This window comes from Trichoderma harzianum, assembly GCF_003025095.1.
Source record: "Trichoderma harzianum CBS 226.95 unplaced genomic scaffold M431scaffold_3, whole genome shotgun sequence".
Lineage (NCBI taxonomy): Eukaryota > Fungi > Ascomycota > Sordariomycetes > Hypocreales > Hypocreaceae > Trichoderma > Trichoderma harzianum.
In genome coordinates, this window is record NW_020209251.1 from 1,063,344 (window position 1) to 1,086,179 (window position 22,836).

Here is a 22,836-nt window from a genome sequence, read left to right on the forward strand (position 1 = left end):
TCGAACTCGGACCATGCAAGCATGATGCCGAGCTGCTGAGACGGGGCCTGCAGCCGGTAAGACTGCCGATTGGCCGGTTTACATCCGACCCGGACAAATGCTTTTCCGCGTTGAGCCGCTGTCGCGTTAATTGCCCAGGCGAAGCGCAATACTGTAGCGAGCAGCTTTAGTGGTGGACAGTGGAAAGGCTGGCTGCGAGTGCTGAATCTCTCTCTCTCCCTCTCTCTTCCTCCTTTGCTCTACAGGTCCCCAACTTGCTGTGCGCATTCAGTGCTTCCGAGGCCCAATCGGATCGATACGCTGGAATCGAATTGGCACAATCTTCATTTTTTTTCTCGCCCTCTTTATCTATTCTATCCGGGTGTCAAATCAAGCCACTGGCTTGGGAACTGAAAGCGCCGTCGCGTTTGCCCTCCCAACTCCTCTGCGACGTTCGTCGGACTTTTCTCGCCACCGCTCTTCCCCCCTGAGAAGCATCTCTAGGCCATTGACGACAGGGGCCACGGCCGATTTTCATCATGGCTGATATCGACGACGAGCTCCTTGCTCTTGCGGGCGGTGACTCGGATGAGGAGGGATCTGTGAGCGCGAGCAGAGAGGCGTCGGCGTCGCCGCCACCAGCCTCAGACGACGAGATGCCCAAGTCACCCGAGACCAAATCGAAGCGAAGGTCAAAGCAGGATGAGTCGGAAGACGAGGGTGAGGCGTAAGTGAATAGTCTCTACTTCTATTGTGCTGCCTGGCAGCTGGGAGCCGTTTGGAGAACAATAGTTTGTCCTGGCTCCTCAGTTGCTGCTCACATTGGCAAACGCCCCCTTACTGCTGGTTCATCGGACAGTTATTAACGTGCGACTCTTTCATCTTCTTCTCTCTAGATCCGATGCCCCTTCACACAACTCCTTGGAATCAGCTTCGATGGACGAGTCCGACTCTGATACCGAGCCTGCGCACGGCGCGAGCCGTTCTACCACTGCCCCGGGGGCCAACGACGATGACAAGTATCCTGTTGACGGCATGTTTATGAGCGAGGCCGAAAAGGCTGAGATCATGGCCATGCGAGAAGTAGAGCGCGAGCAGATTATTGCGGATCGAATCTCTGAGATAGAGCGTCAGCGTCAGAATCGCCTGCTACGACAAATGGTCAACAACGTCGAGATTGAGGAGCGCAAGCAGGTTAAGAAGAAGCGTAGCGCTGATACCGAACTCGAGGATGGCGCTCGTAGAGCATCGAGACCGAAAACGGGCAAAGGCAGCGAATCGGCGATTGACTCCCTTCGCAGGGCGCGCGCCGAGAAAGCAAGACGGCAGGAGGACCGAGAAAGGCGGAGGGATGGGATGTCACCGCATGGCCGCGAATCAAGAGAACCGGAGGAGAGCGACGATGACTTCGGACAGTCGCGCAATCGCTCGCCGGAGAAGGCTGCTGCTAGGGAGCTGCCGCCACCCGAGCTTCGCGATTTCGACCGAGTCCGCCTTGGTCGCAACGAGTTTGCGCAGGTGTGCTCTACTCCTGGCTTCGAGTCGGCCATTACGGGGTGCTACATCCGCATCGCTCTGGGGGCCCACCCTGAAACAGGCATTGAGCAATATCGCATGGCCCTGATTAAAGGTAAAGTTGTCTGATCCCGATGTCATATGTTCGCTACAAGTGCTAATGATTTCTTGTAGGATTTACAACCGGCAGACCATACGCTCTAAATGGCCCTCAAGGCTCGTTTGTCACTGATCAATACGTCAAGGCTACCCACGGCAAGGCCGTCAAGGAGTTTCCCTTTATTGCGGCGTCAGGTGGCCAATTCACAGAGGTATGATCTTCCATCTTACCCCTTTTCCCCATGTGTGAAGAATTGTGCTGACAGTCTCAACTTGCAGGGTGAACTGAACCGGTACAAAGTAACATGCCACAATGATGGCGTCACATTGCCTACGAAAGATTTCCTGGTAGACAAGATTGATGACATCAATGCGTTGATCAACCACAAATGGACGAATGAAGAGATCAAGGCCAGACTGGCAAAGCGCAACGAGCTTCGTAAACGATTTGATCCACAGGAACGCCAACGACTTGCCAATCTTGCCGAGGAAGCTGCCCAACGAGGCGACGATCAAAGGGCCGAGGAGCTGCAAGAAGAGCTAGAAAAGCTCGGCAGGGAGCGCCTTGCCTTTAAGACAAGCTTGGGCCCATCCAAAAACCCAGAGGCCACCAAGGCGTCGTCAGAACAAGACAGACTGGCGGAGCGTAACCGAGAGAATCGCCGCCTGAATCAAGAAGCAGTCCGAAAGGCTCAGCTGAAAGAAAAGGCAAAGGCGCGAGAAATCGAGATGGCGCTCAAGCGCGGCGAGGTCATTTCAGAAGACTACTCGCGACGACTTCGAACAAAGGCCAAGTTTGTGCACGACGTCAACGAAAAGGTTGGCGAGAAGCCGGAGGCTCCAAAGGACGGCGCGGGCGCAGCGACGAACGGGACTAAGGGCCCTTCATCGTCCCAGATGCTGCCGCACCTGGCCAAGTTGCAAGAGAAGCATTACTCCGAAACTAAAGGCCTGCCGACTATTCACAAGCCCATCATGGATGATGACGTTATTGGGGCGCTGGATCTGGAAATTGACGTAGAAATTTGAGCTGCGCCTTTTCGCTTAAGCTGGCCAGGCAGGCTTCCTGATTCATGTTTTAAATCCACTCTTCATTTCTATTTTTCTAATTTTACCTGGTATTGCTCCTTTTTTATTTGATGAGGTGTTGATACAATAAAAAAAAAAGGAGAAGCGGGTTTAGTGGAAAAGAGCGGCGGGCATATTTGGAGTTGGACGGAATGGAATGGAATGAATTTCGATATCTCTCTTTTTTTTTTTTTTTTTTTTTTTTTTGGCAGGATTACTACAGGTATCCCCCTTTGCTGCCAAGTGAGAGGAGGTTGCGTTTATTATGAGTTGAGCTTCTCAGGGGAAGAACAAGCGGAGGTCAGGCATATAGACAAGAACAAACGTAGATGGTATATTCCTAACTCTGAATGACTTGAAAAAAAGTATGTGCTGTTCCGTTATGTCCTGCGTTATCTATGTGTCTGATATGAGTCTGCAGTCTGTCTAATGATCATTAAGGATCTGAACCAAAAACAAGAGGATGTAAAAAAGGAGAAGATGTAACTCGTTTCTAACAGCAATCCAACCAAATCCGCTTGACCAAGAAAAAAAAAAGATGAAAAGGATAGCTAATATTGGGATTTCCTGAACGCTTCAAGTCTGGAAATTCTTGAAAAAGCCAACGTCAAACTTGTCCACCCTGCCCTGAAGCCGCCTATACCAGAAGAAGCTCGTGGCGAAGACGTTGATGAAGAGGATGCCGCAGGTAGTACCAAGCCCGGAAGTCAGCGAGCCAAGAACGACACTAAGATTCGGACGGCCGGTGACGGCGGAGGAGGACTTCGTCTTGCCGTCGAGGTCATCCTCGACGCGGGAGCAGACCTGCAGGAAGAGCCTCGGGTCGTCGGTGATGACGCCGTCAATGAGGACTGGGTTCGGAATAGAGGAGTCGAGTTTAGGGTCTACTGAGAGGGAAGAGGCCGATGATGAAGATGAGGCTGATGGGAGAGAAGGAGGAGTGCTGGGGATGTTTTTGCGAATGCACCACTCCATCCACTTGGGACTGTTGACGGTCCACGCGAAGACGGGACGGGTGGCGGATTTGGCCTTTGAGAGGAACCAGCCGCCGAGGGGCCCGACGAGGAGGAGCTGGAACATGTTGAAGCCGAGGTTGGGGATGGGGAGGAAGTGGCGGGAGTAGTAGAGGGAGGTTGAGATGTGGGCGAGGGGGAAGCCGGGGAGGAAGGCGAGGGCGGCCTTCATGAATGTGGCCTGTGTGTTGTTGTTTTGTTAGTTTTTGTGATGATGGTGATGATGATGATGATGAGTTAGTAGGAGGAGGACTTACGTTCCAGCATCCGAGAATGATGCGTTCGTCCCATGGCGTTGCGGATGATACTTCTGTAAAGGTACATGCGACGGCTCGCAGCAGATCCTCGGGCTTGTCGTCGATCTAACAAGATTTCACGATATCAGCAGATGTTCTTCCTGTCTCTATTTCTGATTCATAGATTCCACGCCTACCTTGATATCCAGCAAGACCCAAATCTTCTCCGTCTCCGGCCCAGACACCAGATACTCTAGCAAATCCACCAGCCGAGGTAGCGGTTCATGGGGTTCCTTGAGAGTACGAAGGCTGGATAGATAGGACCAGGTGCAGTCCTTGATGAGGAGATCGACGCCAAAGCATCGTTTGAGCGAAGGGTCCTATGAATTTGCCTATTAGCCGGGGTGTCCATTTCACTCTCCTCATCTCTTTCTTGAAGTCATTCATCTCCTCTCATCCATCTCCGTCTCATCTTATCTCATCTCATCTCATCGAATTCATCATCGTCAGAAAATCAACTTACATGTGACAACACCACAACGCCGTCCTTGGAAAGATGCACATCCGTCTCCAGCGCATGGGCGCCAACCTCGACGGCCGCCCGGAACCCCGCCATGCTGTTCTCGGGAAACGAAGCCTTGAAGCCTCGGTGGGCGATGGTCTGCGGGATGAACCGCGAGGGATCACGGCGCGAGACGATTGCAGAGGCCCATTTCGCAGCTGGAAAGCAGATAAACAAGTTAGTTTTTTCTTGTTTTTTTTCCCCCCTGTCTTGAGGAATTCCGAGAAAGGGTTCGATGTGTGAATAGTATGGAAGGATTTCTACACTCGGAAACCCGGATGGTTCAAAGGAATGAGTTAGAGGTACGTACCTTTGGGGGCGGTGATGCCGCAGTGGAAGCGACTCATCAGAGGCTGCCTTTCCGAAGCGGTCATTTTCAAAAAGAATAATTCTATAAATCTAAGCTTTCTATCTTTCTCCTATTCAATTTCGATGAAAAGAAGCAGGAAAAGAGAGAGGAAGAAGAGATGGCGTTTTCCCTTAGTCAAATGGCCACCACTTTCTTGGAGGGCTGCTTGTGTTCGTCACGCCGCCTTCGATTGGGCGGATATAAGTCCAGGTGAAGTCCGGAGTCCGTAGGTTAAGGTAGCCTGACCGCCCTGGTTTGCAGTGTGTGTGTAGCCGGCTATTTTATTTCCTCTGTATATTTCTTTTTGTCTTTTGCTAGTATCAGGCTATTATGTCGTTTTGACCAGTAACTAGCAAATTAACAAAGCACAAAGAAAGAAGAGAAGAGGAGGGAAAGAAGGAGAGAAAGAGAGTGCCTCCTCGTTTTTGTATCGCAGCTTTCTACCTACCTACCTATCGGTATCCATCCATCATCTCATATCTATCTCCCAAACTACTACCGTATCAAACCTGAAAAAAAAGCTCCATCCTGTTTTTGACTCAGACCACGAGAAAGTATAAAAAATACACCCATCAAATCAAATCTCGCATACACTCTACTCACACCAAAAGCTCATGAGGCCACTCCCCATCACCAGCCTGCCTCGCATGACCCTCTTTTCCCCTGAACATGGTGCCTGTCGTGTCGCCACCTGGAACGGGACCCTTTTTTTGATTGATAGGCGTGCTGCCGTGGCCAAGTAATACGCATATTGATAACCGTTGACGTGTTAGCCGTCCGTTGATAAGCACCTTAGTTTGCGGGAGTGTAAATCCCAAGGTGCTGAATGGATCCACGCCTGCTAGTATAAGCACGATAATAAGGCCACGGCCAAGAAAAAAAAAAAAAACTTCATCACAGCACCGATGGCCATGTGCATGTGGCAACAATTCCACATATCTTCACCTTGACAAGAGCTGCTACGTTACAAGGCTGTGTGGACCGCTAAAATGACTCCCGGCAGCGCATCCATTTGATTTCAATTCCCACTCCCCTAATCCTAATCCCTCAAGCTGCCTGCACAGCCGCTGCGAGTCACCGGCTTCCCAGCAGCCGTTTTAGGGCTCCGCCAGAGAGGGTCAGAAGGGGTCTTTCATCCACTATCGAGTAGGGTCCAGATATTGCGCAACGTGCCGAAAGTGCTAAAGAAGATCGTGGCGGGCTGGTCAGTCAGCTCCGTCGCCTTATTCCCAATCCAGCATGGAATGAGTTTCAACGCATCAGGGCAAACTGGTTTTTTGCATGTGCAGTTCTCGGACAGGTCAAGGATCAAATGGATATTAATATCAATGCCGTATCGCAGGTGGGTAATCCCTTGATATGCCGCATGTTAGTGCTTCGACCATTTATAGCACCAAGATAAGATGCCGTCGAATAGGTAAATCAAGTTAAAATCTCTGCAAATATCGTCACACCGGTGATACTGCTTATTCAAAAAGACCATGTGTATTGGAAATATCATGTAATGGAAATATTCAAAACTGTCCATCTCCGTCCATCCATCCGTCCATTTCACCAATAGCAGGCAATCCCTCATATCCCCGTGGCAGCCTTGTAGCCACTTTTGGTCTCCGAGTCATAGCAGGCAGAAAAAAATTCAAAATTTCAAGAAAAAAAAAAGCCCTCAACATATCGCTCCGCCATGTGCGCCGTCCCAACATAAAGGTATGTATCAAAAACGTTACATCGATAAGCAGCATATTCCAGACGAAACCAAGTTGTCTCTCGCTTCGCCATCACATCACACCATAGCGCCTAAAAAAACATGTCATTATTCACAAAGACAGCCCGTGCAGCCCGTTTGTTGAAAATCCATCGCCGTTGTGGTAGTTGGCCCCCTGCAGCTGCTTTCCGTAGTCAATGCTTCCGAGGCCCAGCCCCAGTTCTGAAGGCGACACTTCTTCTCCTGAGCTGAGGCTCTCGTCGCTCATGCTGAGCACGCTCTGCGGCGGCGCCGGGTTGTTGCCAAATTCACCAATGTTGAAGTTGCTCAAGTCCCATGAATCTGGCGACCACTCGCTGCCCGTCGAGTGTCCCGCCATGGCAGCTTCGATGCTGGCGCCTCCGTAGATCACGTCATAAACATTGTTCATTCCGCTGTCCATGGACCCGACCAGCGCCTCCCAGTCGGCACCAGTCATGTTGGGCGTCTTGGCTTGCTGTCCGTTGTTCATAAAGTTCTGGCCGTTGTTCTGCATCCCCACCGTCTGTGCCGGCATGCTGGTTGGGGGAGATGTGGCGTGTTTGTTTGTGAAAGGAGTGTCGTTGAGCGAAAGGTAGTCGAGGTTCTGCCTTGCCTGCGCGTTCGGGGAAAGCCTGGACATCCGCGACGCCGAGTGCTGGCGCTCCTGTCGGTGGCCATCAAATGATTGGCGAGACGAGGCCGGTTGAACCTCTCCGTTGGAACCTTGGAGGCCCGCCATGTTGCCCATCCAGCGAGTTTTGTCTTGGTGTCGCGTCAGGTCAGTATCGCTTGCTGAAGTCGGGAATTGGCCCAGCGGCGGGGAGTTTTGTTGCTTGGGATAGCTCGTCGGGGGTGATGCGCGACGGGATCCGGTCGCCACCGACGGCTTACGGACGTGCTTGTTCATCGCCGCCGGCCCTGAGGGGTCAGTAACGGTGATGAGCACACTCGCGGCTCGTTCCAAATCTACGAATCCAGGCGACTGGTTCTTGCGAAGAGTCTGAAGGACATCGTTGACCAGACGCTCATCCTCGCGCAACAGCTTACTGTCACGCTTCAGATCAATAGCCTGGTAGAGAAGAGTAAGGGCGCAGACGGCGAGGAGATCACACTTGTTCATGCAGAAGGAAAATGACATGCTTCGCTCCTCAAGAAGCTGTGAGATTTGGATAATGTGCTTGCTGGACTCGCTGATGGAAATCAGCGCAGGCGCAGCCTTGGGCCCGAGGTTCGAGCCAACGACGGGGCGATAGATGAGAGTGCGAATATAATAATATGTGAGTGCCTAGTGTGCCGTTTTTGTTAGTCCCTTCGCATCTTTAGTATTTATCACTCTTTGAACTTACCAGTAGAGGTGACCGGCTGCCAGTGACATCTCGCGACGGCTTGCCCTGAGCAAAGTTGAGTCTCAGATGAGCTGGCAGATCATCGTACCAGCCGTCCAACTCAGCCTCAAAGGCACTAATCTGCTGTAGCGACAGGTCATAGCTTGCCGCTGCAGGGTACACCTTGTCCAGGACACGAGCGAGGATGCGGGTTGCCCTGAAGAGAGCCAGAGCGCTGGAGATGCGCGTGTACTCTCCCGGCAGTGTGGGCTGGAACCCCTTCTCCGTCACGTACTCATCGTCAGTGTCGGATGGATACTCCGCTTGGACATCCTCTTCCTTCAGCAGTTTGGGAAGGCCAGTAATGGCAGCTGTCATGGTGTCCAGGGCATACAGTGTCCAAAAGACCTTTTTTCTGGTCTCGAGGGTCAAGGCGCCAAAGGAGAAGCGCTTCTGGCTCTGGTGCAGACCTAGCCGGTGAGACAGACCCACGGCGATGCACTTGTAGTGCTGGAGACGACGATAGTCGGCCCGGACGGTACAGTACAGCAGAGCCAGCACAAGACACTGCAAAGTGTTCATGGTGTTTTCCAGCATCAGGGACTCTAGGGCCTTCGTCCATTGGTACTCGCAGGCAGCAACTTGCTGAATATCTGGAGCCTCTGACGAGAGGCCCGCGAGAGAGAAGACGAGATACAGCTGGGCAAGCTTGTAGTTGCACTTGACTCTCTCTGGGTCATTGACGAACTCCTCGTAGATACGGAGGAAAGTGGGCTTGTGAAGAACGGGGAATAGAGGGGCCCATTCTTGGAAAAAGACATTGACACATCTGTCTGAAAAGAGCCGAGGAGGGACCCTTGATGGCTGCTCCGACATCTTGGCAACGAGTGGAGTGCAGCCTTGGATATGCAAGAAGGCGTCTGGGGTAAAGTCACTGCAGGGCTTGCCGCTGTCCTGCATCTTACGCTTGAGAGAGGCTACATAGAAAAGACGTTAGAAACATGGTAATAGACTTTGGGGAAGCAAGTAAGATCGCTGTGTATCTGCGCATTGTGCGCGCGTGGGTTGTAGGAACGTGGGGCAGCTAAAGTATGACATACCGATAAAGGCGCGCCCACTGGATGAGCCCATAAAGTATGAGTCGGAATTTTCGACGCCGAGAAGCAATTGTGTAGCTTGCACTCGGAAGGTGTCTTCTTTTATGGTGGGCGAGTCTTTGGCGGAATCTGGTGATACCGGAGTGGCCATGGATGTGACTGAAGGCCTCCGTCGTGGTCCGCCATGAATGTTTCCGTGCATCGTAGAGAGCATGTCGATTTTCTCATCCTTCTCGTCCAGCAAGTCCTTGAGCTCGCGGACCTCTGCCTCGAGCGCACGAACCCGCTCCTCTAGAGACTCCGTATAACCGCGCGGAAAGGCACGCCGGCTCAGCTTGTCGCTTGTGCGGCACTCGAAGCCAACGGAGGAACATTGTGAACATGTCGGCCGGACGCCATCACAGCGGATCTTTTTGCTGCGACACCGGTCACAGGCTTGGGCGATGCGACTCTGGGCGCTGTTGCCCACCTTGATGACTTTCATAGGCAGGATGCCCGGCATTGTGGCGATTGCGATCCGAGCGTCGATTGAGAAAGGGATATAAAGATTCGGTGGTGTTGGTCAAGGCGTTGTTTTATGCGAGCGAACTTGCTGATTGGGGCTTTCTTCGCCCACCAGCCGTGGTTCGGCGCAACAGATGGCGAGACAGCGTGGGCAAGTATCACGTTGCCACGATTTGGTTCGGTTTGTTTCCAGAAGGCACGATGATGTCGCAATACCAATGAAACTCGTCCTCGTGTTCGATAATGGGAAGTATTCCGGTCGTCAGCTGGAGAAGCAAAGCAGAGAGTGAAGAATATTGTGGGGGTGTGAGAGAATGGAAGGGAAAGGGAAATGGAAGAGCGAGCCCAGGACAGAGAATGGCGAAGTGGAGCCTAAAAGGACATGGAAAGGAGCGCTGCAACGGGTTCGAGTTCGCACGGGCAGGCAATTAAATCCCGGGGAAGGGGATTGGTTAGTGCGCAAACCTTCTGACCAAGTGCTGCCTCTAGCACCCAGTTCTAGCACCCTGTAGCGCGCTGGCTGGGTGCTAGAGGCAGGTACATGTACTAACTGACGGCTGGGTGCCAGGCAGGGCGCCGCCAAGGTCCTCTGCATGTTAGTCCTGCATACGTCCAGCGCCGGAGAGGTACGAATGCGGTACCTGCTACAGCCGGCTGCAAAGGGTTGCAACCACCGCAGTCTCGCCTGGAGATGGCCTCAATCCTATCAACCCACGGTATCTCGTCTTGCCCATCGGAAATCCTCTCGTTCCTCCTTTGCTCGCATGAAAAAGCACCCAAATTGCTGATGCACGCCGCACGCCCTAATAGGCACCGCGCCGCTGTGACTGGACAGATCCGGGCCAGCCAGCTCCACCCGCCAACGTCTTTCGTTGGGGCTGTCATTCATCAGTCCCGACTTTGATTGACGTACGTTCGGTTGTCTTCTTCCATCTTTTTTGCACTGCGCTCGCTAGTCGCCCCCCTGGTAGGCCACGAGATGCCCCCACCCCGGCTCTGCCTGTACTCGTACAGTAGCCATGACTCTGTTCCAATGTTGATCTACTAATCCATGACCATGTCCATTTGCTGGCACGGAGTACCTGTGTGTGCTAGCTCATCAAGGGTTTGCCTTCTAGTACTTGCACGGCAACGATGCTAGCGACTGGCTGCTCCGGCAGATGGATGAACATACCCTGCGCAATCACCGCGACGTGAGGCTCGCTGGCTGAAGAAATTTTGAACCCTAACCCAGCATCGCGACATTTTAGCCCGACCGCCGTACTCGCAATACCCACATGGGCCGTCCGTCCAGTTGAGGGCTGGCCGAAGTACGGGGCCTGACGGGGGATGCAGGTCGAGCGCGCAGTCAGAAAATGCAACCCATTGTTCCCAACAACGCCCCTCGCCCTCGATATCTTACCGCTGCAGTCTTACTTTTCGTACCAGCCCACGCAAGGGCCTTCGAGCTCTAGAACGGATTCCAAAGCCTTTGCCAGATAGCTAGCGCCGAAGAAATCTCGACTTATGGCCTGATTTACCCCAGATTTCCCGCGGTTTGCCCCCCTAAGGCGCACATAGTGCGGGGTGGGAAAAGCCGGGGAGCAGCTCCTCTCACTTCTCTTCGCACTCGTACTGTGCCAGCTTTTGACATTCGGCCAACAAGAACGGGAAATGGGAGCGGTGGTGGCGTTTGTCCAACGGCCATCGTTTCATGCCACTGTGAAGATACGTGTTGTCATGGTTGCCGAATTGCAGGTTTGGATTTGGGTACTGCTGCAGCGTTTTTCGCCTCCGACTCATTCTCAATAACGTGACCTCTTAAGGGGCCATTTCCATAACGTGATGCTGCTATCGCCTGTCTATCTGCTTGTACGCACGCGAGAAAAAAACGGCGGCACCGGAATCAGCACTGGTTGATTCACTAAGCATCTCACCTCAATGGAATCGGCGTAGATTTAACCACCGACTCTCGAGCGTCCAACACACCGGCAGCCTCGGACCCTTGCCGATGCCGTCAGCTTTCTGCTGTGCCCCAGCTCGGTCCACGCGACACCGAAATCATTGTCAAGAATAGTTGACTCAATGCAGCCTAGAGGAGCGTGTTTATGCCATGCAGCTCTTCCATTCTAGCATTCAGCTGCGAGGTGCCGCGTTCCTCTCCGGTCTTGCAGCCATCTTGCCTAGGCCCCAATAAAGCCCTGGCTTAATCACTCACACCCGGGACACACTCATCCTCCCACTTCCCATGGACACATTCAGCATGTCCGATTATCATCAGATGGGAGACTTTTAGTGCTTGTCGGCACATCTATTATCCTTCATGGCATTCATTAACACTTCTTTCCCCGTATTTTGTGCCAAGACTGAGGTGCTAGTGGTTTTCGTTTGCCCTAACTCAGAGTTCGAAGCGTCAGCCACGCTCGAAATGGTGGCATGGAAAGAAGAGCTTAAAGTTTAAAATCGTCCCAGCGCCTGTCATGTCATACAAACAAAACGGAAGATGACCACGATACGAGATACGTTTAATCTTCTGAGATCAAACATCTCCAGATATGAAACGGCTCTCCAGTTCTATTCAACATGTTCATCACCGAGATCTGTTTAATAAATCTACAGGCCGCTTGAGCATTCACTTATACTGCATTGATCGCATGTTCAACCCGCATTTTAGTTCCGTTTCAGTCAATAGCTCAGTGCTAGTTTGTCGAGCGGAATCACGATACAAGACTCGACTACAAAGCGTCAAAAGGCCACAAACAATAGTCGCCCTCCTTCTCACTGCCTCCCTGTCGGGTCAAGCCGGCGCAAACATCTACAATGATCAATCGTCGATCCCCACGCTAGAGTTTATATCAGCGCTTCCCCGGCTGTTCATCCCACGCCGCCAGGCTATTTCGGCCGCTTAGCTGAAATCGTCCTCTTCATTGGCTGCCGGCCCAGACGCTTGCTCGTTTTGGGCATCTTCCATAGACCCGAGATATGTCACTACGCGTGCGTCCAGAAGCAGCCTTGCCTTCTGTGATATTACGTGGTTGCATTAGCATTTATCCAAGACTTTTTGGTTTAAATTGAGAACTTGGTCTTCTTCGGGAATAGCCATCTGCCGCCATCTGGCTGGACCCCGGACCGTCGGAATCCCATGGACAAGGGAAGGGTGCCTCAAACACAAAAGAGAGAGAGAAAGGACAGGAAAAAAATATCGTACCTCGTTTTCTAGCGCCTCCGCCACACCTTGCAGGACCTGGGTTTCAAGATCTCTCAAAGTCTCAGCCGCTAGCATGCACTCCGCACGCGGCTGATTTGCTGCTTGTGGTTGCTCCGTTACCCCGTACGAGAGTCCGGAGGAGATTCTGTCCAGCTGCATCGCAACCCGCTCCTCCAGCACGGCTACAGCTCGAAGCTTAAACACTTGGTATAGGTCGTGACTTTGCACAAGCGTCTCAAGCTCATCAGTCCGGTCCGTAACTTCTTCGTCTTGCCAAAATAGTACCAATTGGCGTTCCCCTGACGTGTCTTGCGCTATGCGGAAAGCAAGACCATCTTCCTCATTGAGAACTAGCAAATACAGAAAAGGGCTGTTCCACTGGACACCTTGCTCTGTCAAAGATAGCCGAACAGTGGGGGGTCCATTGTTAACGCGGAGTTTAGCTCCTCCTAGAGGGTCGTCGGGTAGCGGAGCGATGTGTAGTGTTAGCTCTTTGACAGAGGATTCTTTGTCGATGAAGCCGTAGCTAAACAGCATCTCGGCTGGCGACTTTGCCTGTCCATATGAGATGGTAATCTCTCCACCTGATAATATCCCCGACCCTGAACTCGGAAGCAGTACCACATCGCCGTCAGGACTTTCATCGTAGTATGCAGAATGGGCCTGTGTGTGGTTCGCCATATCCAGTCCAGGAACCATGGCATGACCAGCTCGAGGAAGCTCCAGGCATCGTGAGCGATACCAGGCATCGGCTAGGATCCAATCCTCCACCTTTGCAGTGTCCCAGAAAAGATCTCTCCAGAAGGGTATATCTGATACTTGTTCGCTGATCTCATCATATTCGCGTGAGAGTGCCGATAGCTTGGCACTCAATGCTGCCTGTGTGGTATGATTGTCAGTACAGCATTGCATGACAGCTGCGGCTTCATGCATTATGAGCCGCATTTGGGTAACAATGTAGGAGAAATCCCCGATAGGTTATTCTCGAAGTAGATGGGGGACGTCGAGTTACCTCTAGAGATGTGCCTTTGAGTAGTTGTCTCTCCTCATTCGTCCACATCGTAGGAACAGGGATGTATTGAGGCAAGAACTTGATATACTCGGTCCACGGCGTTGAAGTAAATAATCTAGTAACTGAAGAAGCTTCTTTCAATTGAATAATATGAGTCAACAGATACAGCATGATATCAATCCTGGTGCTCTCTCCAGATATTAGCATCGTCGTCGTCATGTGGACTCTGCCACGGGTGAACTCTGATACTTACTTGGTGTCCAGCAACCTCGAATAGCTGCTTGAAATTCCGATCAATCTTGGCATATACTTCTACTGTCTCTGAAGATAAAACAAGATCCTGAGGTATTCGAATGATTGCTTGTGAGCTGGGAGCATCATGGTCCGCATCCGTGATATCATGCTTGGCAACAAGGCCAAGCCCTTTGCCCTCGATGTTTCGTATCTCTGCGTTTGCAAATTCCACACTGTTCACGGCAGCCCAGGCTGGGAAAGCCTCGATGGGTAATTGTGAATGCGCCATGCCACAATGTGAGATTACTTGAATGTGAGATATCTTGAGAGGTTTGCTTGAGGAAGGAAAGATCAGGCGTTGGTGATCTGTCTTGTTTGAGATGAAAGTCAAATCGTCCGTTATACAAGCTGCCTAGCATGGAAGTACCTTGAAGTGAATGAGCATGGAGGGGTTAGTATCGGCAGACTGAAAGTACTCGTGTTTTAGTGTGTATGTCTCCTATAAATAAGTAACTTTCTTATTAGTACGACATCAGCAGTAGCCGTGCTTACCATTGGGTACATTGAACGACATCATCGCAGCCGGCTCGTCACAAGCGTCCACTTTGCGCCAACTTTTTGCATATTGCCGATCCGTTTTTTTTTTTTTAAATCTTTTTTTGCGATATCATATCTGCTATCTTTCCCGCAGTCTCCCACGCATTCCGGCTCTTCTCATCACTAATAGATTCATTGCCATAAGCTTCTCTCTTGTACAGTTCAATAAATAATATCATTATATTCTATTGTATTCGTCCGCATCCTCCGAGATTTCGCGCGCGCCCCGCCATGCCTCGCGATCCCCTCATCGGGCTGGTTGGCAAGCCCTCTGCCGGCAAGAGCAGCACGCTCAACAGCTTAACAGATGCTTCCTCTAAAGTTGGTCAGTAGCCCCGTTTGTTTGTCCATCTTTTAAAACGTTGAAAGAAACAAAGAGACAGCAAAGAGACAATCTGTCGCTCAACTGGTAGATGCTTATACTGAGACTAACATCCTTTTGTGCAGGCAACTTCCCGTGAATACTCGCCCACCTGCCCCATTCTCACTCGAATAAAAGCTCGCGAAGCTGACTTGGACATCCTCTTTTGTTCCTGTGCGACAGATTTACCACCATTGATCCTCAGCGAGCGATAGGATACCTTCAGATCGACTGCGCCTGTGCGCGCTTCAACGTATCAGACAGATGCAAGCCCAACTACGGATCTTGCGTAGACGGCCGACGATCTGTACCGATCGAGCTTCTAGATGTCGCGGGATTAGTGCCTGGTGCGCATCAAGGCCGCGGCTTGGGAAACAAATTCTTGGACGATCTACGACATGCCGATGCGCTTATTCACGTAGTTGATGCGTCCGGAACTGTCGATGCGGAAGGCAAGGAGACGAGAGGCTACGATCCTTCGGTTGATATCGCGTGGCTGCGCAGTGAGGTTGTTGCATGGATTTTGGGCAATCTGATGCAAAAATGGGGAGGCATCAAGCGGCGACATATCGCGGTCAAGGCGACGGCTGTCGAGACATTACAAAACCAGTTTTCCGGTTATGGATCCACAATAGTAACGGTACAGCGGACAATAGATCGATCAGGCGTGAAAGAGCCTCTGGAGGAGTGGTCAGACGAAACGATTGAACACATTGTCAACTGCTTCATCGACGAAAAGTTCCCGACGGTTATAGCGCTAAACAAGATCGATCATCCCGATGCAGATAAGAACATTGCCAAGATTGCCAAGATGCAGGACCCTAATGCGGTTGTACTCTGTTCGGCAATTTCAGAAATCTTCTTGAGGAAAATGGCGAAGCAAGGATACATCAAATACGTGGAGGGAAGCGAATTCATCGACACGAGAGAAGATCTCATCGAGCAAGGTGACCCTACAGGAGGCGGCCTCAAAGAACTCGACGAAAAGAACCGAAATCGAATAGAGAATCTAAAGGATATGGTGCTCTACCGGTTTGGGTCTACTGGAGTCGTACAGGTGCTGTCCAAGGCAGCTGAGCTGCTCGGCTTGGTACCCGTCTTCCCCGTCCGAAACACGACGACATTTAGCTCTGGAGCGTCCGAATCCAAATTTGTCTTTAGAGATTGCGTGCTGGTGAAGAAGGGGTTGACAGTGGGTGACGTTGCTCGGAAGGTGATGGGTGATGCGCCGATTGCGTTTGTGGAAGGAGTTGGAAACATGAGGGTATCTGAAGATGATGTCGTTGCCGTGGGGAAGAATGATGTAAGTTGAACACCATGTATCGGCCGCTCTGGGAGAAATATATACTGACAAATGCACTCCAGGTATTATCATTCAAGGTTGGGCGGACATGATGGAAACAACGAAGCTTTATGATGGAAGCAACGAAGCTTTATGATGGAAGCAACGAAGCTTTATGATATAAGTATTGCATCGCCTTCTAGCATGCGTCGTAAATAGAAGAAACTTATGATATCCATCCTCTACTCATGACCAACTTGCTGTAATTAGAATACTCAACATCACTATCTGAGTAGATTTCTCGAAGTTATTGATGGCAGATTGTCAAGTAACTTTTCAAGGATCTCCAAATACAAGGCCTCCTCTGTATTCAGAGCTGAAACGCTGCAGGACACTATTGGAAATTCACAGAAGCCACTAACAGCGGCTGGAGCTGTCACGAGGTGACGACAACTACAAGTTCGCTTCATCACTGCCAATTGCAGAAACACAGCATGTACTTCTAACACGCACTCCTGATGGCGAGTTCCAGGGAGAATTTCTGTCGGCCATCATCCACGGATGATCTTTGTCGCCGGCTGAGCCTTGCAGCGCAGCTATCGAAACAAGAGGCGGCTGAGAGGCAGCCAACCGCCCGCTCTGCCAAAGAATTGCAGGCATTGCAAGCCCTACAGCAATCCATAATCAATGAGTTTATTCAGAGCCCGAGCGAAACACATGCCATTGAAATCACTCCGCTGGCGCCTTTCCTCGATGAAGACGGCTATGTACGTGTATTCGACAAATTCCACAATGTCATCGCAAGTGCTGCGGTAGACGGCAAGATCGTGGATGTTGAGCTTCTACGCGCATTCGAGGCGTTTCTTCACTGTCGCCAGGCTGGGCTGGCTGGAAAAAGATTGAACCTCGGGAGCGCCATGCTTTCGATCCAAAAGGCACTGGACAGTGCTGTTGATGCAGCTCATGGCCAAACCAAGTACAACTCGATTCGTGCACTTTCGGCGGTTTTGGATGCTATGAATGAAGTCAAGATAGAGGGCATCGTGGATCTCAAAGTGCAGAACTTGCTGAAGCGGCTGGAGAAGCTCAGAGATCATAAAGAGCTTCGTCTCGCCGAGGTCGCGAGTTACTCTTATCAAGCACTACTGGCTATTCCAACTGACGTGAGTCCTTGGAAGAAGATTGGAGCCAGCACTTTCAAGACTATCTTAGGAGGTGCCAAGGTCGCTGGCTCTGTCTGGTCTCTCGATCCATCAAAGCTTGTGGAAGGTCTGGTCGACTTGACGGAAGTGCCTGAGTTGATAAGCTCCATCATCGAGGTCATCAAATCATGCAGCGAATTGTTTCAGAGCGCCTCCAACACGGGCAAAGCATTCAAAACGCTGAAGAAACCCAAGGATTTGTATATCGCTTTGCGAGCCACTGATGGCTTGGTCTGGGCAAATGCTCCAAAGCATCTGGAAGCTTTACTTCAGCATCCAGACCTGCCTTGTCGCGAAGACAAGGATTTCCTCTGTGGACTCTGCGCACAGCATGAACTGGCAGACGACCTGAAACATGACCAAGTCGTCAACGTTCTCAAGACGTTTCTTGTCACCCAAGCAAGTCAGACCAAATTCTGTCGTGTACTTGAATGGGCTCGACTGGTTACCAGATCGCCGCAAATTGACTCCCCGAACTTGTCAAAATCCGGACGTCGCAAAATATACTTGAGTAATGTTGAATGCTCAAAAACTAAGGCCCATCAACCCCGAAAGCAGTTACTGGAAAATGCGTGGCAAAGTTGTCACAAAGTCCGGGAGTTTTACGCGGATCAAATGTTACGGGATAAGTATACAGACCCGGATCTAGACCTGCTCAAAATTGAACGCCTTGATAGTAGCAAAATATCTATGGACGAATGCTATATAAATCTGGCTATTGTTAGAAACTCCTTGGAATCAAAACAGAATGGGGATTCCGATACTCCCCTACCCTCTCCCTTTTCTATTCTCCGTCGTTTGGATGTCTGGGAGCCACCAGAGACCGACCGTGTCAGCTTGGAAACCCTTTTTGACGAGAAGAAAGACACATCAAACAACATTCTCCGAGATCCACCCCGGCGAATTGTTATCCGTGGCCAAGCCGGTGTAGGAAAGACTACTCTCTGCAAAAAGATGGTATACGACTTTATCCACAAGGACATGTGGGCTGGGATCATCGATCGAGTCATCTGGGTCCCATTACGCCAGATCAAGAGTAACCTAGAATCGGGGCAATCTATTGCAGATATCCTGAGCCGATCCCTCCCCGATGTTGAAAGGGCTGGCAAAGGTACTCTCGGCGAGGCTCTGGAAATATCGTTTACGGAAGACCCCAGTAGGACGCTTTTTATTCTTGACGGCTTCGATGAAGTTCATCGAGAACTGCACACTTCCGGCAATGAACTTCTTCTCAAACTTCTCAATCAGCCTCGGGTCATTATAACCACACGCCCTCGAGGTGTCAACCGTGACGTTTTCCAGAAAATTGACCTGGAGCTCGAAACAATCGGCTTCTACCCTGACCAAGTGAAAGAATACATAGGAAAGCACGGTAGCGGGAAAGCAGAGGAAATTTTTGAGTTTATCGAGAGCCATCCTGTAGTAGCTGGGTTAGCCCGTATCCCGATCCAGCTTGACGCCATCTGCTACAGCATGATAGCTGGGATGTTGGACGGTGACAGTCCTCCAGAGACCATGACTGAACTATACCACGCCATAGAGAGGTCTCTTTGGAACAAGGATGTGGAATTGTTGGAGAAACGTCGCGAAGGCAGCACTGAACCGCTGTTGAAACACGAAGCACAAGCTTCTTACTCGGACGATATCAGAATTCTTTGCCAAGCAGAGATTAATGCCCTTCAGTCACTTTCTTTCACCGGGCTCTGTAACAATATGGTTGAATTCGATTCGGCCTTTCTCACTAAATTTCACAATCAGCAGAGCATCATTGCAGGCAACCTCCCTCTAGCTAAAATGCAACCATGGTTCACCGACTTGGATAAGCTCTCATTCCTTCGCACCTCTGATGGACCGCTAACACCGACTACACGAAGCTATCACTTCCTGCACTTGACATTCCAGGAGTTGTTTGCCGCGCAGTTCTTTGTACAACACTGGATATCGAAGAAAGATCTAATGGTATTTGATTACTCTACCAAGAAATCAACACCTACCAAACCGGAGACGTTCCTACGAATGGAGAAGTATAATGCGAGCTATGATGTCTTCTGGCGCTTCGTTGCCGGCACCATCCAGCTTCAGCACGATGAAGAGGCATTGAATCGCTTTTTCCAGACAATAGAAGAAGAGCCAAAGGACCTGCTTGGTCCTGCTCATTTGCGGTTGACTATGCACTGCCTGGCAGAGATTAATAGCAATGCATTCGAACCAACTTCATTTGTGGAACTTCGCGAGTCCTTGGAACTTAAAATGATGGACTGGCTCATCTTGGAGTCTCAAATCTCTCGGCAAACGGTACGCCAGCTAGTGGGGGAGACAGAATTCCCCGAAAGACTTCTGAAAGAGGTCGCCGATTTTATAGACTTTTACAGGAAAAGTTTGCGTGAAGAATTTGCCCAAGGGCTCATCGCGCGACCGAGAGTTTCTCCCAGCTTGGTAGACCTTGTAGTTGAGTGGTCTCGGGATTTTGCAGATGGGGACGCTGATGCGGAAGAGTATGATGAAGATACCCTCAACTTGAGTTTTGCAACAATGAGCCTCCTTTGGCACACGCCACGGTCGACTCCGGCTGCAATGTCGCTTCTCTCTAAGCTTTTAGACCACTCGGACAGGCGTATTTACCAACACGCTGCGGTCACTATATGGAAGCTTGCGGAGACTAGGACTGAGACAGAGTACAACCCTTTGATCGTGAGGGGTTTACTAGAATGTCTACATGTCCGTAATAATGAGACTAGAGTCGGTGTTTTGTCAGAGCTAAGGACCATGTTGGACTTGCCATCAGACGCCTATGAGGTTCTGAAGAGCTTGGCGCGCGATCAGTCTCTCTATCCGAAAATAGATGGAGGCTTTGCTATGAGATCAGTATATGCCCAGCCTGAAAAGGTAAAGGAAGCACTGATGGACTTGACAAAAACTATGAAAGTCTTGGACACTGACGCGGTTATTCTTGACAACTTTAAGGCCGAGGAGACACAAGCACCCCTGGACAGCAGAGAAGAAATGATAAGACAAGCTCTTCAGCGTTGGAAAGACAGGCTATACGATGCAAACTCCGCAAAGAAGTTGGAGAGCATCGAAAACGTTATTTTGGAGCAGCTCTGTCAGCCAAAATATCCAGATAACCAGCTCAGCACTCTTACTCTAGATACTTTAGTAGTCGACATTCTATTCGAGGTTCTCGGCAAAAACGGCTTCGACGGGACTCATTTGGAAGAACTTTCTAAGCTTCTAGCGGGCCCAGGCATCCGCTACAATATCTTGAACATTCTCGCCGCCTATTTCAGCAGCCAAGAAGACGTATTAGTGGAATTAGCGTCCAAGGGTCAAAAGCACTATGATGGGCGAGTGCCAGATGTCATGTTCAATAGCGTGGCCGTCATGGTTGGAGGCACAAAGCCGCTTCACAGAGCAGTGGCAGGAATCATCATGAACCAGCATCCTCGTTTACCGAAATGCGTTTCTCAAATACTGATGGACAACCTAGAGGTTTGGGAGGGAAGCGTCCGAGACCGTGCTCTATTATACCTTGCCACTCACTGGGATCACACAAGGGTATTTGAAATGGCAATGGCCAAGTTTGGGGTCACCGATCAAGAGGGTCAATATGGCGACTTTCCTCCACAATTCTGTGCGCTTATCCGAGATATTGCGCGTCAGGCAATAGCTTCTCCAAATTCAGCCCCCAGATATTTGAAGGTTTGGTTTATGGAGGTTGAGTTGAAGTATCCTGGATCGGGTATAATGCAGCTTATTCTTCGTCTCGATGAGAAATCTCTATGTACCGTCTATGAGATGTGGCTGGAAGGAGCCCTAGAGGAGTCACTGTGTTGGCATGTGGACGACAATCAGCTTTGCGTTAGGACATCTGCGGGTGTTATTGATAGGATTTCCGAGAGTGGTGAGATAATAGCAGAGTTTCTGGAGAGGCTGGAGAAAATAAAGGCAGAGATGGGAGTTCCGAATTAATACGAGATGTTTGGATATCTTATGAGCATATTTAGATGGGATTTGAAGAGAATATATGTGAATACATTGCGATTGTGATTTGGTCAATGAGCTGCTGTATAAATCTAGTTAAGCATGAGTTAAAAGGGGTACTACCCTGGCATCCTGTCTCTTCTCTTGACACCTTAAGCTGGAGACGAGATGAAGGGATCTCAAGTGCAATATGAGCCGTGCCGTTTGGAGCGATGCTGTTCGCGTGTGTCACATCAGCTGCTCGCTGCTCCTCCGAATCATAATCGACTGAGGCCTCAGGCTGGAGATGTGATGAGGGGATCTCATCAAGGACCTGACCGTTGTTGACGTCCACAAATATCATGTTGGTGGGAGGCTGAGCCGATAGCGGGTGGCTTCTGTTGCATTCTGCGATGATCCATTGATGAACTGTAGCCGAGTGTGCGTTTCTTCCATTCATGGTCTTCATATCTGCCACGTAAAGTGCTCTTCGAGCAGCAGAAGATGCCGGGTGTTCCAGAGATGAGGTAGGTATTATACAAGTATAGTTGCCTTGACGGTAGAACAAGTATCTGATCGGTGGCCCATATAGGGTGATATTCATTGTAATAAGTTTTTGTTGACGCATAAATGGGCTCGTCATCATCGTAGTATAACTCGGTTGATGTATGAACCATCTTCCACACTCGAATAGGGATACTTGGAGCTATGTACTTCCCTAAGGGACCTTAAGTATTTTGATACAAGCATTGTTGAATCAACGTCATGTACAGAAATGAATAGTCAGCAGAGATAGAGTTATCTGCCGATAATGATTTCGGAACTGATGCAGGAGCATCATTGCCGTCTGTCCCCCTTGGCTGTCGGTGGGGGGAATTGATTCCTCGCTGTGCGTGCCGGCCAAGTCGCACAATTTGTTGGAAGATGTGTGGGATAAGAGTATCATCATTGGTCTGCGTACTCTCATGGAGTCTCTGAAGTTCTCGTATTTGGTCCTCGTCAAGACTCGTCAACTCACGAAGCTTCCACAGCTTCTCCAGCTGGGTCTTGTCGAGACTCGACATTAGTTCACGCATCGTATTCTCGAGCTACGAGAATTTCAGAGTAGTCCTTGATAACTCTTTATAGCTCTTTTTACTCGGGATAATCGTGTAGAAAAGCAGTTACTTTTCTTTTTCCCTTGGCGTTTAATGTCCTTGTATGTGTATTTCGGGATGAAAAGTGCTCTGCTCTGTGTTAGTCGCTGGGAGGTTTCTAGCCACATGTATCTGGGTTTCTCCTCACTAGCTTGAGAGCCGCACGGGTATGTAGTCTGTATTTGAAATTCTGCATCCTCTACAAGTGGATTGTCCTCTTTTGTGACGGACAAGGAATCCGTTACTGCACACGTGCAGGTTAGCAATGGGTTGTGCACAGCGATTGTTGAGCTCTCTCTTCTCGAAATGGGGGTTCTACAACCAACTCACTTGTCATTGGGACGTTGTCTAACTGGAGACATTTGAACCCGCAAAGGGGAAGGGGTTCAAAAGTA

The 22,836-nt window shown here is 50.4% G+C and overlaps 7 protein-coding genes across 7 annotated transcripts; 3 read left to right on the forward strand and 4 right to left on the reverse strand.

Annotated features, from left to right (window-relative positions):
• The first annotated feature begins 229 nt into the window (after positions 1–229).
• Positions 230–2,867, forward strand: M431DRAFT_505198 (hypothetical protein). The gene is made up of 4 exons (XM_024918595.1): positions 230–706; positions 876–1,609; positions 1,669–1,805; positions 1,873–2,867. Exons 1-4 carry the CDS (start codon positions 519–521, stop codon positions 2,620–2,622), a joined length of 1,809 nt encoding a protein of 602 aa, XP_024777303.1. The 5' UTR covers positions 230–518; the 3' UTR covers positions 2,623–2,867.
• M431DRAFT_505199 (hypothetical protein) lies at positions 2,843–5,231 on the reverse strand. Its single transcript, XM_024918596.1, has 5 exons — positions 4,783–5,231; positions 4,434–4,630; positions 4,108–4,290; positions 3,932–4,036; positions 2,843–3,855 (listed from the first exon to the last, which is right to left on the reverse strand). The coding sequence occupies exons 1-5, from the start codon at positions 4,844–4,846 to the stop codon at positions 3,238–3,240; spliced, it is 1,167 nt and encodes a 388-aa protein (XP_024777304.1). The 5' UTR covers positions 4,847–5,231; the 3' UTR covers positions 2,843–3,237.
• A 1,404-nt stretch (positions 5,232–6,635) lies between these two features.
• Positions 6,636–9,468, reverse strand: M431DRAFT_78699 (hypothetical protein; the record flags this gene model as incomplete). Its single annotated transcript, XM_024922734.1, has 3 exons — positions 6,636–7,829; positions 7,891–8,846; positions 8,970–9,468. 3 exons carry the CDS (start codon positions 9,466–9,468, stop codon positions 6,636–6,638), a joined length of 2,649 nt encoding a protein of 882 aa, XP_024777305.1.
• Positions 9,469–12,018: 2,550 nt separating this feature from the next.
• On the reverse strand, positions 12,019–14,264 carry M431DRAFT_505201 (hypothetical protein). The gene is made up of 4 exons (XM_024918597.1): positions 13,923–14,264; positions 13,670–13,858; positions 12,658–13,536; positions 12,019–12,468 (listed from the first exon to the last, which is right to left on the reverse strand). The coding sequence occupies exons 1-4, from the start codon at positions 14,190–14,192 to the stop codon at positions 12,355–12,357; spliced, it is 1,452 nt and encodes a 483-aa protein (XP_024777306.1). The 5' UTR covers positions 14,193–14,264; the 3' UTR covers positions 12,019–12,354.
• Positions 14,265–14,579: 315 nt separating this feature from the next.
• M431DRAFT_505203 (hypothetical protein) lies at positions 14,580–16,498 on the forward strand. Its single transcript, XM_024918598.1, has 4 exons — positions 14,580–14,825; positions 14,948–14,957; positions 15,045–16,164; positions 16,227–16,498. Exons 1-4 carry the CDS (start codon positions 14,732–14,734, stop codon positions 16,254–16,256), a joined length of 1,254 nt encoding a protein of 417 aa, XP_024777307.1. The 5' UTR covers positions 14,580–14,731; the 3' UTR covers positions 16,257–16,498.
• Positions 16,499–17,885: 1,387 nt separating this feature from the next.
• Positions 17,886–19,304, forward strand: M431DRAFT_64506 (hypothetical protein; the record flags this gene model as incomplete). The annotated part of the gene is made up of 1 exon (XM_024921663.1): positions 17,886–19,304. A coding segment is annotated over one exon (1,419 nt), but the record flags the coding sequence as incomplete, so codon positions are not given.
• A 2,729-nt stretch (positions 19,305–22,033) lies between these two features.
• On the reverse strand, positions 22,034–22,804 carry M431DRAFT_528526 (hypothetical protein; the record flags this gene model as incomplete). Its single annotated transcript, XM_024920740.1, has 3 exons — positions 22,772–22,804; positions 22,444–22,685; positions 22,034–22,393 (listed from the first exon to the last, which is right to left on the reverse strand). The coding sequence occupies exons 1-3, from the start codon at positions 22,776–22,778 to the stop codon at positions 22,034–22,036; spliced, it is 609 nt and encodes a 202-aa protein (XP_024777309.1). The 5' UTR covers positions 22,779–22,804.
• Positions 22,805–22,836: the final 32 nt, after the last annotated feature.

Coding starts and splice junctions, on each gene's coding strand:
- M431DRAFT_505198 (XM_024918595.1), top strand. CDS start 519: ATGGCTGATATCGACGACGAGCTCCTTGCTCTTGCGGGCGGTGACTCG. Junction 707..875: donor TCGGAAGACGAGGGTGAGGC/GTAAGTGAATAG, acceptor TCTTCTCTCTAG/ATCCGATGCCCCTTCACACA. Junction 1,806..1,872: donor CAGGTGGCCAATTCACAGAG/GTATGATCTTCC, acceptor CTCAACTTGCAG/GGTGAACTGAACCGGTACAA.
- M431DRAFT_505199 (XM_024918596.1), bottom strand. CDS start 4,846: ATGACCGCTTCGGAAAGGCAGCCTCTGATGAGTCGCTTCCACTGCGGC. Junction 4,037..4,107: donor GGGTCTTGCTGGATATCAAG/GTAGGCGTGGAA, acceptor AAATCTTGTTAG/ATCGACGACAAGCCCGAGGA. Junction 3,856..3,931: donor TCATTCTCGGATGCTGGAAC/GTAAGTCCTCCT, acceptor AACAACACACAG/GCCACATTCATGAAGGCCGC.
- M431DRAFT_505201 (XM_024918597.1), bottom strand. CDS start 14,192: ATGGCGCATTCACAATTACCCATCGAGGCTTTCCCAGCCTGGGCTGCC. Junction 13,537..13,669: donor TCAAAGGCACATCTCTAGAG/GTAACTCGACGT, acceptor CATACCACACAG/GCAGCATTGAGTGCCAAGCT. Junction 12,469..12,657: donor CGGAGGCGCTAGAAAACGAG/GTACGATATTTT, acceptor GTAATATCACAG/AAGGCAAGGCTGCTTCTGGA.
- M431DRAFT_505203 (XM_024918598.1), top strand. CDS start 14,732: ATGCCTCGCGATCCCCTCATCGGGCTGGTTGGCAAGCCCTCTGCCGGC. Junction 16,165..16,226: donor TTGCCGTGGGGAAGAATGAT/GTAAGTTGAACA, acceptor AATGCACTCCAG/GTATTATCATTCAAGGTTGG.